At 44.2% G+C, this 11,375-nt stretch overlaps 2 protein-coding genes across 2 annotated transcripts; both read left to right on the top strand.

The window, feature by feature from the left end:
* The first annotated feature begins 2,625 nt into the window (after positions 1-2,625).
* On the top strand, positions 2,626-3,861 carry LOC141812321 (lecithin-cholesterol acyltransferase-like 1). Its single transcript, XM_074700366.1, has 2 exons — positions 2,626-3,078; positions 3,141-3,861. The coding sequence occupies exons 1-2, from the start codon at positions 2,660-2,662 to the stop codon at positions 3,859-3,861; spliced, it is 1,140 nt and encodes a 379-aa protein (XP_074556467.1). The 5' UTR covers positions 2,626-2,659.
* A 2,006-nt stretch (positions 3,862-5,867) lies between these two features.
* Positions 5,868-8,761, top strand: LOC141812320 (GDSL esterase/lipase At1g28610-like). The gene is made up of 5 exons (XM_074700365.1): positions 5,868-6,131; positions 7,876-7,989; positions 8,076-8,343; positions 8,421-8,634; positions 8,722-8,761. The coding sequence occupies exons 1-5, from the start codon at positions 5,868-5,870 to the stop codon at positions 8,759-8,761; spliced, it is 900 nt and encodes a 299-aa protein (XP_074556466.1).
* Positions 8,762-11,375: the final 2,614 nt, after the last annotated feature.

Genomic DNA, 11,375 nt, shown 5'->3' with positions numbered 1-11,375 from the left:
GCTTGACCAGTTGCAATGTTCGCACCAAAGATGTTTATTTTGTTAGATCCATTGGAATCCATATATATCTTCACAACGGTGCGATTGTGTCCACTTGGGTCCATGCCCTCATGGTTTTATTTTTGGGTTATACCCAAAAGGCCTCGTACTAATGAGATATTTTCCATATTATAACCCCAAAATCTTTTCCATATATTTCCAATGTGGGACTTTGATTGTATTCCAACAATCTACCCCTCAAACAAATGACCACTGGGAGCCCTCCTTAACAGTCCCAATGGACCCCTTATTGGTACGGATTCCAACGAACCCGCCCCCTTTACGGTCCCAACGGACCCCTTATTGGTACGGATTCCAACAGACCCGCCCTCTTAACGGTCCCAACGGACTCCTTATTGGTACGGATCCCAACGGATTCACCCCCTTAATAGTCCCAATGGACCCTTTATTGGTATGGATCCCAACGGATCCGCCCCCTTAACGGTCTCAACGAACCCTTTATTGGTACGGATCCCAACGGATCCGCCCTCTTAACGGTCCCAACAGACCCTTTAATAGGAACTCCCACCACATGGACCCGCTCTGATACCACTGTTAGATCCAGATGAAATGCATATATATCTCCACAACGGTACGATATTGTCCACTTTGGGCTCACGCCCTCATGGTTTTATTTTTGGGTTTTACCCAAAAGACCTCGTACCAATGAGATATTTTCCATCTTATAACCCCAGGATCTTTTCCATATATTTCCAATGTGGGACTTTGATTGTATTCCAACATATTTTGTCATTGATTTGGTATGAATTTTTTTTGCAAAAACCAACGCTAAAACATCTATTGCAATGGATTGTGATGTTATAATCTCATCAGTAAGGATGACTTTACGGTGGGATTCTTCCTGTCGGACTTCTACAAAGGATTCTTCAGGAGATGAGAATGGATCACGTGCAACTATACAACCACTTACCTTATCCAAATTATGATTAAAATTAGTCAAAAAAATCAAACACATGCTCCTTTTCAATATTGCGATAAATTTTGATACTACAATCAGCGCACATTAAATCTTCTTCAAAAAAATATATTAAGTTCCTACCAAAGATCTTGAAGATGTGTTACAGAATTTGAACCTTATTTTAATTCTTTCAGCTTCGATCATAGCTTAAAGATCTGAGAAGTATTGCCCAGATCGGAGTACATCTTCGAGTTGCATCACATACCTCCTTGGTCGTCTTGAACTAGACATAACGACGGCAAATGTTGGGTTCTATAGAATTAATTAGTTAGGCAAGCACGATTAAATTCTTGACCAGCCATGTCTAGTACGATGCATCGCTTGATGTGGGATGAGAGGAGTCACTTGTAAGATAACCTAGCTTCCCTCGATCGCAGATGACTATTTTTACTTACTGAGTCCATTGTAAATAATTATGGTCATTCAACGTATGAGTTGTAATTTGTAAGGATGAGACATCGCTTCCGGAAAAAGAAAAGACAATGATAGCAAAATTTTCAATCCTAGATTGAGTGGAAGAATCCATAGACATTGTAGTTGTCTTCAAAGAAAAAAAGAATTGCATGTATTTATTTATTGAGAAATCTTACTGTGATATCATTAAAAATTTCTCACCGAATTTTGTTCATAAACTAAAGATACACTTTTATTCAATGACAATTAATAAATCAAGAAAAATAAAAATAAATAAAAAATATTTTAATCAAATCAATCTAATTATATTATTTATGATTTGATTATTTGATTAATTTTATATCATTCATAATTTAATTGACTCTGCATAAATAAAAATTTGATTATATTCTATAATGTGTCGTAGTAGAAAACAACCAGGAATTTGACTTCCTCAGTGGACAACTCTACAAAAGTTTGCTTCAAGTTTTCTTTCATCCCTAGTCAGCATTTGAGAAACTGATCAACGGATGTTTCATTTAAGCACCTTCTCCTCTAAATTGGATGACAATCATGCTGATGATAAATCATGCTGATGACAATCATGCTATAATTGCAAAAACAGACTCTCTGTTACTTTCTATCGCCAATAATCCGAATGACCTAATTAGGCCTTTTTAACAGTGGTCCATGCCCTCATGGTTTTATAATTCCACTGAGGAATGCAAAAACATTCTGCATTGGATTCATAAAATAAACCGAATGACCTTCATAGGCCTTTTTATCCCATTTTTGCTCTTCATGCCCGAACCAATCTGATTGAAGTAAATTTTATAACTAGCTAAGATGTTTTGTCATATTTGATTGCGTTGGTAAATCCTCGGACTACATGCCACGCTTTATCTCTCTCACTAGAGCCATCAAAATTTTATCTACTTCAATGGGTTCCCAGGTTTTAGTTTGAACAAGTTATCTACAAGACAATGTCAACAAATGGTCTTAGTAAGACTGTGCGTAATAAACCTAATCTGTTCTTTTTTCTCTTAGATGCATTTTTGATCTTCCAATCACCGGTAAGGGAAACACCAACATCAACCTAAACTAGTGAACAAAAGGAAGCCAAGTAAACGAAAGAACACCGCACATTAGTCATAATTCAATGGTAAAACAAGAAGTTTCAAGCAGCAGAGACAGCCATTTGCTGCATCAAGTAATCACACATGATCGGATAAGACAAGCTGCAACGCCATGGAAGCCAATCCTATCAATTCCTGCTGCCTTCTGGTTCGCCTTCTCTTTTCCATGGCTTTGATGCTGCCGGTGGTGTGCCTCTCCGCCGGAGGCAGCACCACCGAGCTCAACCCCATCGTCGTCATCCCCGGCAGTGGAGGCAACCAACTCGAGGCACGTCTCACGGCGGAGTACAAACCATCCAGCCTCCTCTGCGCCCTCGCCGCGCCGAGGCAGGGAGCCCGCATGGGCAGGTGGTTCAGGCTGTGGTTCGACCCGTCAGTGCTGGTGCCGGCCTTCACCCGCTGCTTCGCCGAGCGGATGACGCTCTACTACCACGCTGACCTCGACGACTACCGCAACGCTCCCGGCGTGGAGACTCGCGCCCCTCACTTCGGCTCCACCCAGAGCCTCCTCTACCTCGATCCTCACCTCAAGTATGCCGCTTCCCCTCTTCCTTCTACCTCCTCCTCTGCTACTAAGCGCCGCCCTCTATCAGGCATATTACCGAATACATGGCGCCCCTGGTGAACTCCCTGGAGCGCGTCGGCTACGTCGACGGCCAAAACCTCTTCGGCGCGCCATACGACTTCCGCTACGGTCTGGCCGCCGACGGCCGCCCTTGCAAAATAGGCACGCAGTACTTGCGAGACCTCAAGGAGCTAATAGAGGTCGCAAGCGCCGGCAACGGCGGCAAGCCCGTGATCCTCCTCTCCCACAGTCTCGGTGGCCTCTTCGCGCTGCAACTCCTCGGCCGCAGCTCCATCGCCTGGCGGCGGACCTACGTGAAGCACCTGGTGGCGCTGTCGGCACCGTGGGCCGGTACGGTGCAAGAGATGCTCACCTTCGCGTCCGGGTACACGCTCGGCATCCCGGTGGTGGACCCCCTGCTGGTCCGGGGAGAGCAGAGGAGCTCGGAGAGCAATCTCTGGCTCCTTCCCTCGCCGAAGGTGTTCGGCGAGAGGCCCCTGGTGGTGACCGCGAACAGGAGCTACTCGGCGCCGGACATGACAGAATTCTTGGAGGACATCGGGTTCGAGGAAGGTGTGCGGCCGTACAGGACGCGGATCCTGCCGATGGTGGCGGAGGAGCTGCCGGAGGCGGGCGTGCCGGTGACGTGCGTGGTGGGCGGCGGGGTGGAGACGCCGGAGAGGCTGGTGTACGGGGCGGCCGGATTCGACGTGCAGCCCGAGGTGGAGTACGGCGACGGCGATGTTTAATTATGCTTTTCATTGAGTTTGAGTTTATTTAAAATAATAAATATATGTGAGTGCCCATTAGGGTTTGATCGAATAAAATTGATACGGCGGATCTTTGTTAGCCCGGCATGGCGAAGTGAGTCAATGATCGATCCGACATGACAAGTAAAGTCAATAGGTCAATGGTCAAACCATATTTGACCAACCTCACAGCAATCTCACTCAACCCTGTATCTCAGCCACTCGGCCGCCTAGCACTTCGTCTCGGCTACTCAGCCACTAACTAGCCCACTTGACCGCCCGACTCACTCATTCCAACTACTCGATCATGCAAACAACCAATTCGACCACTTTATCTCGGTCTCGACTTCACTCGGCCGCCTAGTCTTACTCTCGGTCTCACAGCGACCGTCCCATCTTGCTCTCGACCTCACTCGATAGCCCAGTCTTGCTCTCGGCCTCACTCGGCCGCCTATTCTAGTTCCTAGTCTTGCACTGGCTCTGCCTCGACGAGCCATATCACTCTACACCACTCCGACGCCACCCCCCTCTGGCACTTCCCTACTAAAGGATAGTCTAGCAGCAAGGCAACCAAGCGTGCGGACTTTGCCACTGGATAGAAGTGGTTACTAGGTTACCAAACCTGGTCTCCTAAGCCCTACTGAGTTTCTACTCTTGGCTAAAAGACAGGAAGAAGCCGCATGACCAAGCCATCGGGTGGTTGATAGGTTCGCAGACCTTGCCCCCTAGATGTCATTCTGTCTGCCCGCTTGTCAGTAATGCGCAGAACCTGTCTCCTCAGATACCGCTTGCTCCCACATCAGCAAGATTACCTCTCTCAGTGAGTATATAAACTCCTCAGCAGGTATGAAAGCTCTCTCGAATCCTTTACATTCGACACACTATTTCTTCTCCATTTCCCTACTTCTCTTGCTGACTTGAGCATTGAAGTGGCTTCGTCGGGAATCCCGGTGCCCTGCTAATCCGTTCGTTCAGTTCTCTTCTTCCTCAAGTCCTTCTCGTCGGCGGGCTCAGCGAAGGTTGAGGTGACATATTATTGACTAGTGGCTTGACCGTTCATGGCATCCAGCTGGAACAAAATTGGCATCGTCTATGGGAAATCTGAGCTATATGCCACAATGGTTAACACCAGACGCACCACCGACAATCGTGACCCCGTGGAGGAAAGAAACCATGAAGGACCTGTCACACTGGATCGTGAGGACCTTAACCAAATCATCCATGAAGCCATACAAGCAGCCTTTCAGAATGCTCCCTTCTAGCTGCCTCCTATGCCTGCAGCCAACGCTCCTGCTGGAGGCCAGAGGCCCTCATCTATAGAAAAGATTCTGTTGCTTGTGGGCTCCACCAACAGAGGTGTGGAACCTACAGAAGAAGATTCACGGGGGTCTCGAGGTGAAGAAGGACATCAGGACGGGCACAAAGGAAAAGCCCCAATGAATCCTTTATTCAACATCCCTGACACTCCATTCGCCCGAGAGATCTTGGAGCAAGAACTACCTCATCATTTTTGACCACTACAGTTGAGAGAATATAACGGGTCTACTGACCCAGAAGATCATTTATGTCATTTTGAGAACGCCTCCTTGCTACACTAATACACAGATGGAGTTAAGTGTCGGGTCTTCCTCAACACTCTTGTAGGGTCAGCGCAGCGCTGGTTCAATTGGCTTCCGACCTCTTCCATCCGCTCCTTCAAAGACTTCAAGGAAGTCTTTCAGCATCAATTTGCCAGTAGCAGAAAATACCAAAAGACCCCCCTTAATTTCTTCACATGAAATAGAAGCCTCGAGAAACTTTACGAGAATATATGCATCATTTCAATCAGGTAGTATGGGATGTACCCTCGACCCCACCTGACATCTTGACCAGTGCCTTCACTCAAGGCCTGCTTGATGGAGATTTCTTTCGATCCCTGGTCAAGAAACCTCCAACCAGCTATCAAAGGTTGTTAGAGCGAGCTACCAAAAACATTCATCTGGAGGAGATGCAGCTCACCTGACACGATGATTCAGGAGCCACCCCCGACTACTGATAGAAGACCAGTTCCACCACCGCCTCGGAGAGAAGCTTCACCCCGACTGATCCATCATGCCCCGATACCTCATGCCCTTGCCCGCCGAGATGAGCGAGCAGTACAGGCTGTGGATGCCTTCCCTCTCCCAGCTCAAAGATCCAACTTGGATCTGACAGGGCAGCCAACCCATTTCTGCACATATCATCAGTCAACTGCCCACAGTGTTGGGATGTATACTATAAGCCTAGCTTGTGTATGAACATCTGTTATGAAATGAGAATCACATTGATCAAATGTCTGCATTTTATATAATGCAGTTGTCCACTTAATTTATATTGTAGATAACATGGTGTGTGGTGTCACACATAGAAGATCATGTTATTAGTTCCTTATAAATTATAAATAGTAGCTCACAACCAAGATGGATAGGGACAAACCATTGGAGTGGTTGTAGTGTAATTGGTATTAGTTTATCTTGACTATTAAATTACACTAGTACACTTTGTGTGTATTGAGCAGGACCGTTTGAGGTCATTTGATTTATGCTGACTATATAATCAAACTAGACATCAGTTATTATGGATGTGCATGCTCTTAATCCCTATATAATAACAAGCACATATACTTAGTATGTATTTCTTTAATTCATCAAAGGGTGATATTTATTCGTTAAATCAAAAGGTCCGATGAGTTGGGAGATAATGCTATGTATATGGTGTGTTGTTGATTATAGAAGGAAACTGTGTCCTAATAATTAGGCTGATATGTCCCCTTGAGGAGCTCATAAGGATTATCATGTAAATCTTGCAAGTGCACTTAGTTCCGCATGATAATAAAGTTAAGTGGTACTACTCTCAGAATAAGAAGTTAATTAATTGAGTTGTCAGTAATTCAATTAATTGACGGACATACGATATCTTAAATACAAGGAGATTAATGCACTCATGATAAGAAGGAGCCCATATTAAAATATGGGATTGGTGAGGTAGTTCAATAATAACCCTTTAGTGGTATGAATTATTATTGATGGACTTGAGTTGAGTGTTCAGGGAGAACACAGGAAGCCCAAGCCCATCAGGAGGTCAAAACCAATTCCTCCTCTAGGTCCCTGCTGTAGCCTCTAGATAAAGCTTCGTATCTACCTGAGAGAATTCCATAAGAATTTTGGTTAGGAAATTCTGTTAAGAATTTATGAAATTCTGTTAAGAATTTTTCTTGTGAAATTCTGTTAAGAAATTTTGTTAAGAATTTTTGTTATAAAATTATATTTTTTCTAAATCCTAAACAAAATTTTGTTATGATTTTTTCATAGAAATTTTGTTAAGAAAATAACAAAACTTAATAAAAAAATTTTGTTAACAAATTAACAAAATTTTATTAAGAGATTTTGTTAAGAAAATAACAAAATTTAGTTAAGAAAATTTATTAAGAAACTAATAAAATCTTATCAAGAGATTTTATTAGATTTTTCTAACTAAATCTGAATAAGAAAAGTTTGTTAGATTCTTTCTAAATTTTCTAAGATGACATAGCTATAAAAGGGAAGGATTAGGAGAGGGAAAAACACACAACTTAATCTCTCAATCCTTGTTTCTTAAACCTCTAGGGCCGGCCACACCTCTTGGATTTCTCCTTGGATCCACCTAGGGTTGGCGCCCACAACTTCTTCCCCTTCTTCTTATTGCTAGGGCCGGCGCCACCTTGAAGGGATTCTCCTTTAGGGCCAGCCACCTCTTGCACTTCCTATTCTTATCCTAGGACCAACCAAACTCCTAAACTTCCTCTTTATCTCCTAAGGCCGGCGCCTCTTCACAAGGTTCATCTTTGGCTAGTGGCGGCTTGGAAAGGAGAGGAAGAGAGGAAGTTCTCCCTTGATTGGTGGCGGCTTGGAGAGGAAAGGAAGAGAGGAAAGGAAGAAAGGAAGAGAAGAAAAGAGGAAGAGAAGATGGCGACTCTACCATAGGCTCTCTATTCTCTTATTTCCATCGATTTGGAAGAGAGGAAAAGAAGGAATTGGGTGGAGTCATCTTGGTAGATCGTTCAGAGTGAACAACACTGACATCCAAAGATATGCTCCCTTGGTTGTCCATGCAATTGGTGCAACGATAGATGTGAGAAATTAAATCAGAATATTAATTTCAGATTCAAATACATTTCTATCGATCGAATTAATTCCTTGTTCCTAATTCATTGACAGAGTTTGATTCAAGGAAGAGCAGAGGCGATACTCGTATCTGGGATTTATCCAGTAGGATGCAGCCCAGTGTACCTCACAGTCTATCAAGAAGACCGGAGAAATCCTAAAACCGGATGCATCGACTGGTTGAACGATCTCATAGAATACCACAATCGGCTGTTGCAGCGTGAGCTAGAGCGCCTCCGAAGAAGGTATCCGCAGTCCAAGATCTTGTATGCTGATTACTATGGCCCCATAATGCATCTCTACTTGCATCCAGGCACATTTGGTGAGACCAAAATTAACTTCGTTAGTAATCAATCACTTAACTTGATCCTTAAGTTTGCTCATCGCTTGGAGAGACAGGTATAGAAGAGACATTGGTCGCATGCTGTGGAGGTGAGGGGCCGTACAACTTCTCAGTCTCCACCCCATGCGGTAGCCCACTCTCGATCTTGTGCAGCGACCCATCAAGGTACGTTTCCTGGGACGGAGTGCATCTCACAGAGGCAGCTCATGCGATAGTTGCTAGTCACATATTGAAATCTTTTGATGCCAAAAGCACTCCCGGAACGATCAGGTAACTGATTGAATTCTCAGTTTTTATCCCTCTAATTTGTTTTGCAGATTAAAATTAACATGAATATTTGATTTGCATATGCTGAAGCTTAAGGCAGGCAAACGAGGCAAATACTGACGTCCAGTGAACTCGTAGACGCCTATATATCTATGTAATAAAATATCTAATCGATTATGACGTGCTTTGGAGTGAACAAAAGGATGCCTGTATCTTGTATACGATCATGTCCAAATAAAAAGATTTAAAACAATCAACTTAATGAAACATAAAAACATTGTTCAACCCTGTCAAAATTGCTCCTTTTGAAATTAAGGGATAGTTAAGTTCAACTACAATGAAAAAAAGATAGATAGGATAGGTTTGCATATGCAGATCAATTTGACCACAACTATTACCTGCACGTTACATATGAAAAAAAAGATGATATATGAAGACATCATTCAAGCAAGAACACAATTTGTAAAACTAGAGGCTATTCTGCCGTCAAGCTCTGAGTAGAACATGTTTACTTGTTCTCCTAAAGATCGTACTCTACCAGTTCATCTCAGAACATCACAAATTAGGAAATCATAGTTCAAATATATATCTTAGAATCAATATTGAATGAAAGCAACATAAATCAATGGCCTTTAATGAGTGAATCGAAGTACATTTTTGCCATTCAAAACCAGCACATGACTAGTTTGTAAGTATGCTAGATCAATGGCATCACCTGCAACCATCTAGGCTTATTCTCCCAGAGTCAACAAGAAATTCCCGGTCACTGTGAATTTTGACAAATCCATTATCAAAATTTTGAAGTCAACATTTCATAGATTTATCAGTCACAGAAATTTAAGATTATTGGTAATGAGTATCAGTTTAACCAAGAACAGAATTATAACACAGAGGTATACAGTAAAACACCGTGTCAATTCTCAGCATAGCTTATGCTGAACCACTGTGGTCTTGTAGCTATATATCATAATCTTGCAGCGCGTAAAAGAGAGGAAATGCAAAAAAACATCTCATTCTGTGATGGTATTGTGGCCACAACAACACAATTATAAGGTATAATCCGAAAAAAGGATTGATTAGCAATGTAAGAGCTTCACAAATTTACTCATCCATAAATTAATATGAACACTAGTAAGAGGAAACCTATGTGCATCATTGAACATACAAAGTGATACGACGAGTCCTTATCTGACCTGGCAAATCAAGAGGTCAATAATCAAACCTCATTTGACTGGCCCAATCGTAATAACATTCAACCCGACCGCCATCACTGGGTCCGGCCTCAGCTTCACTTGGCCTAGCCCAGAAGGCACTCGGCTATGCGTTCAATCCGTTCGGCCATAAGTTCAATCATTTCGGCCACTCGATCTCATTCTCAGCCTTGATCGGCTCAACCACTTAGTCTTGTTCTCAGCCTCGATTCCACTAAACTCCATATACTTCACATTCTTCTTCTTTCTTCATCTTTGTTTCCCATTGCTGACTTGAGCATCGGAGTGATTGACCAAGAATCTCCAACGCCTCGCTAACCCCTTCGCTCAGTTCTCTCTCCTTAGGTTTTTTTGCTGACGGGATCAACGAAGATTGAGGTGACATCTTCTTGACTGGTGGCTTCACCGTTTGTGGCATCCAGCCGGAACAAATTGACGTCGTATGTGAGAAAACTGAGCTAGACATCACGATGGTTAACATCAGACGCACCACCGACAACCGTGACCCTGTTGAAGAAAGGAACCATGAGGAAACCGTCACGTTGACGCGAGACGATCTCAACCAGCTCATTCATCAGGTCGTGCAAGCGGCCCTGCGATATGCTCCACCCCCGCCTCCTCCGATGCCTGCAACTGACGCCCCGCTTGGAGGCCAAAGGCCTTCACCTTTGGGTGAGATTTTATTGCCCATGGGGTCCACTAACCGAGACATGGGACCTATAGAATAGGATTCACGAGGATCCTGAGCCGAAGATGGACTTCGGGACGAGCGCAAAAGAAAGGCCCCGGTGCACCACTCAGTCGACATGCCTGAGACCCCATTTGCTCGTGAAATTTTGGAGCAAGAGCTACCTCATCACTTCCTATCACTGCAGTTGGGAGAGTATTATGGATCCACCGACCCAGAAGACCATTTGTGTCGCTTTGAGAACGCTTCCCTACTACATCAATACACTGACGGGGTCAAGTGTCAAGTCTTCCTCAACACTCTCTCCAAGTCGGCGCAGTGCTTGTTCAACCAGCTCCCGACCTCTTCCATCCACTTCTTCAAGGACTTTGAGGAGGTCTTTCTACACCAATTCGCTAGCAGCAAAAAGTATCAAAAGAACCCCCTCAATCTGTTCACAATAAAGCAAAAGCCCCGAGAGACCTTATGAGAATATCTTCATCGATTTGACTAAGTCGTGTGGGATGTGCCCTTGACTATCTCGGACATACTCACGAGCGCTTTCACTTAGAGGTTGCTCGATGAGGGCTTTTTTCGCTCCCTGGTAAAGAAACCACCGCCCAACTACCAGAGGTTATTGGAAAGAGCTGCCAAATACATTCACTTGGAAGAGACTCAGCTCGCTCGGCGGAACGACGCAAGAACAACCCCACCGCCAAATAGAAGGCCAATTCCGCCTCCGCCACGAAGGGAGATCCCGATCCGACCGCTCCATAATGTCCCAGCACACCAACACGAACGAGTAGTGCAAGCTATGGATACCATCCCTGTCCCGCCCAAGCAGATGAATCCGGCTATGGTCGAGC

This window comes from Curcuma longa, chromosome 18 (genome assembly GCF_044706935.1).
Source record: "Curcuma longa cultivar G26 ecotype Majalengka, Jawa Barat chromosome 18, ITB_CL_G26_1.1, whole genome shotgun sequence".
Classification (NCBI taxonomy): Eukaryota; Viridiplantae; Streptophyta; class Magnoliopsida; order Zingiberales; family Zingiberaceae; genus Curcuma; species Curcuma longa.
The sequence above is the reverse complement of the archived record's forward strand: the minus strand, read 5'-3'. Positions and strand labels throughout refer to the sequence as shown.

Excerpts from the sequence above, each read along its gene's own strand:
- LOC141812321 (XM_074700366.1), top strand. The coding sequence starts at position 2,660 with ATGGAAGCCAATCCTATCAATTCCTGCTGCCTTCTGGTTCGCCTTCTC. Across the intron at positions 3,079-3,140 it reads TACCTCGATCCTCACCTCAA|GCATATTACCGAATACATGG; the intron begins GTATGCCGCTTC and ends GCCCTCTATCAG.
- LOC141812320 (XM_074700365.1), top strand. The coding sequence starts at position 5,868 with ATGATTCAGGAGCCACCCCCGACTACTGATAGAAGACCAGTTCCACCA. Across the intron at positions 6,132-7,875 it reads ATACTATAAGCCTAGCTTGT|AGAGGAAAAGAAGGAATTGG; the intron begins GTATGAACATCT and ends TCGATTTGGAAG. Across the intron at positions 8,635-8,721 it reads AGCACTCCCGGAACGATCAG|CTTAAGGCAGGCAAACGAGG; the intron begins GTAACTGATTGA and ends CATATGCTGAAG.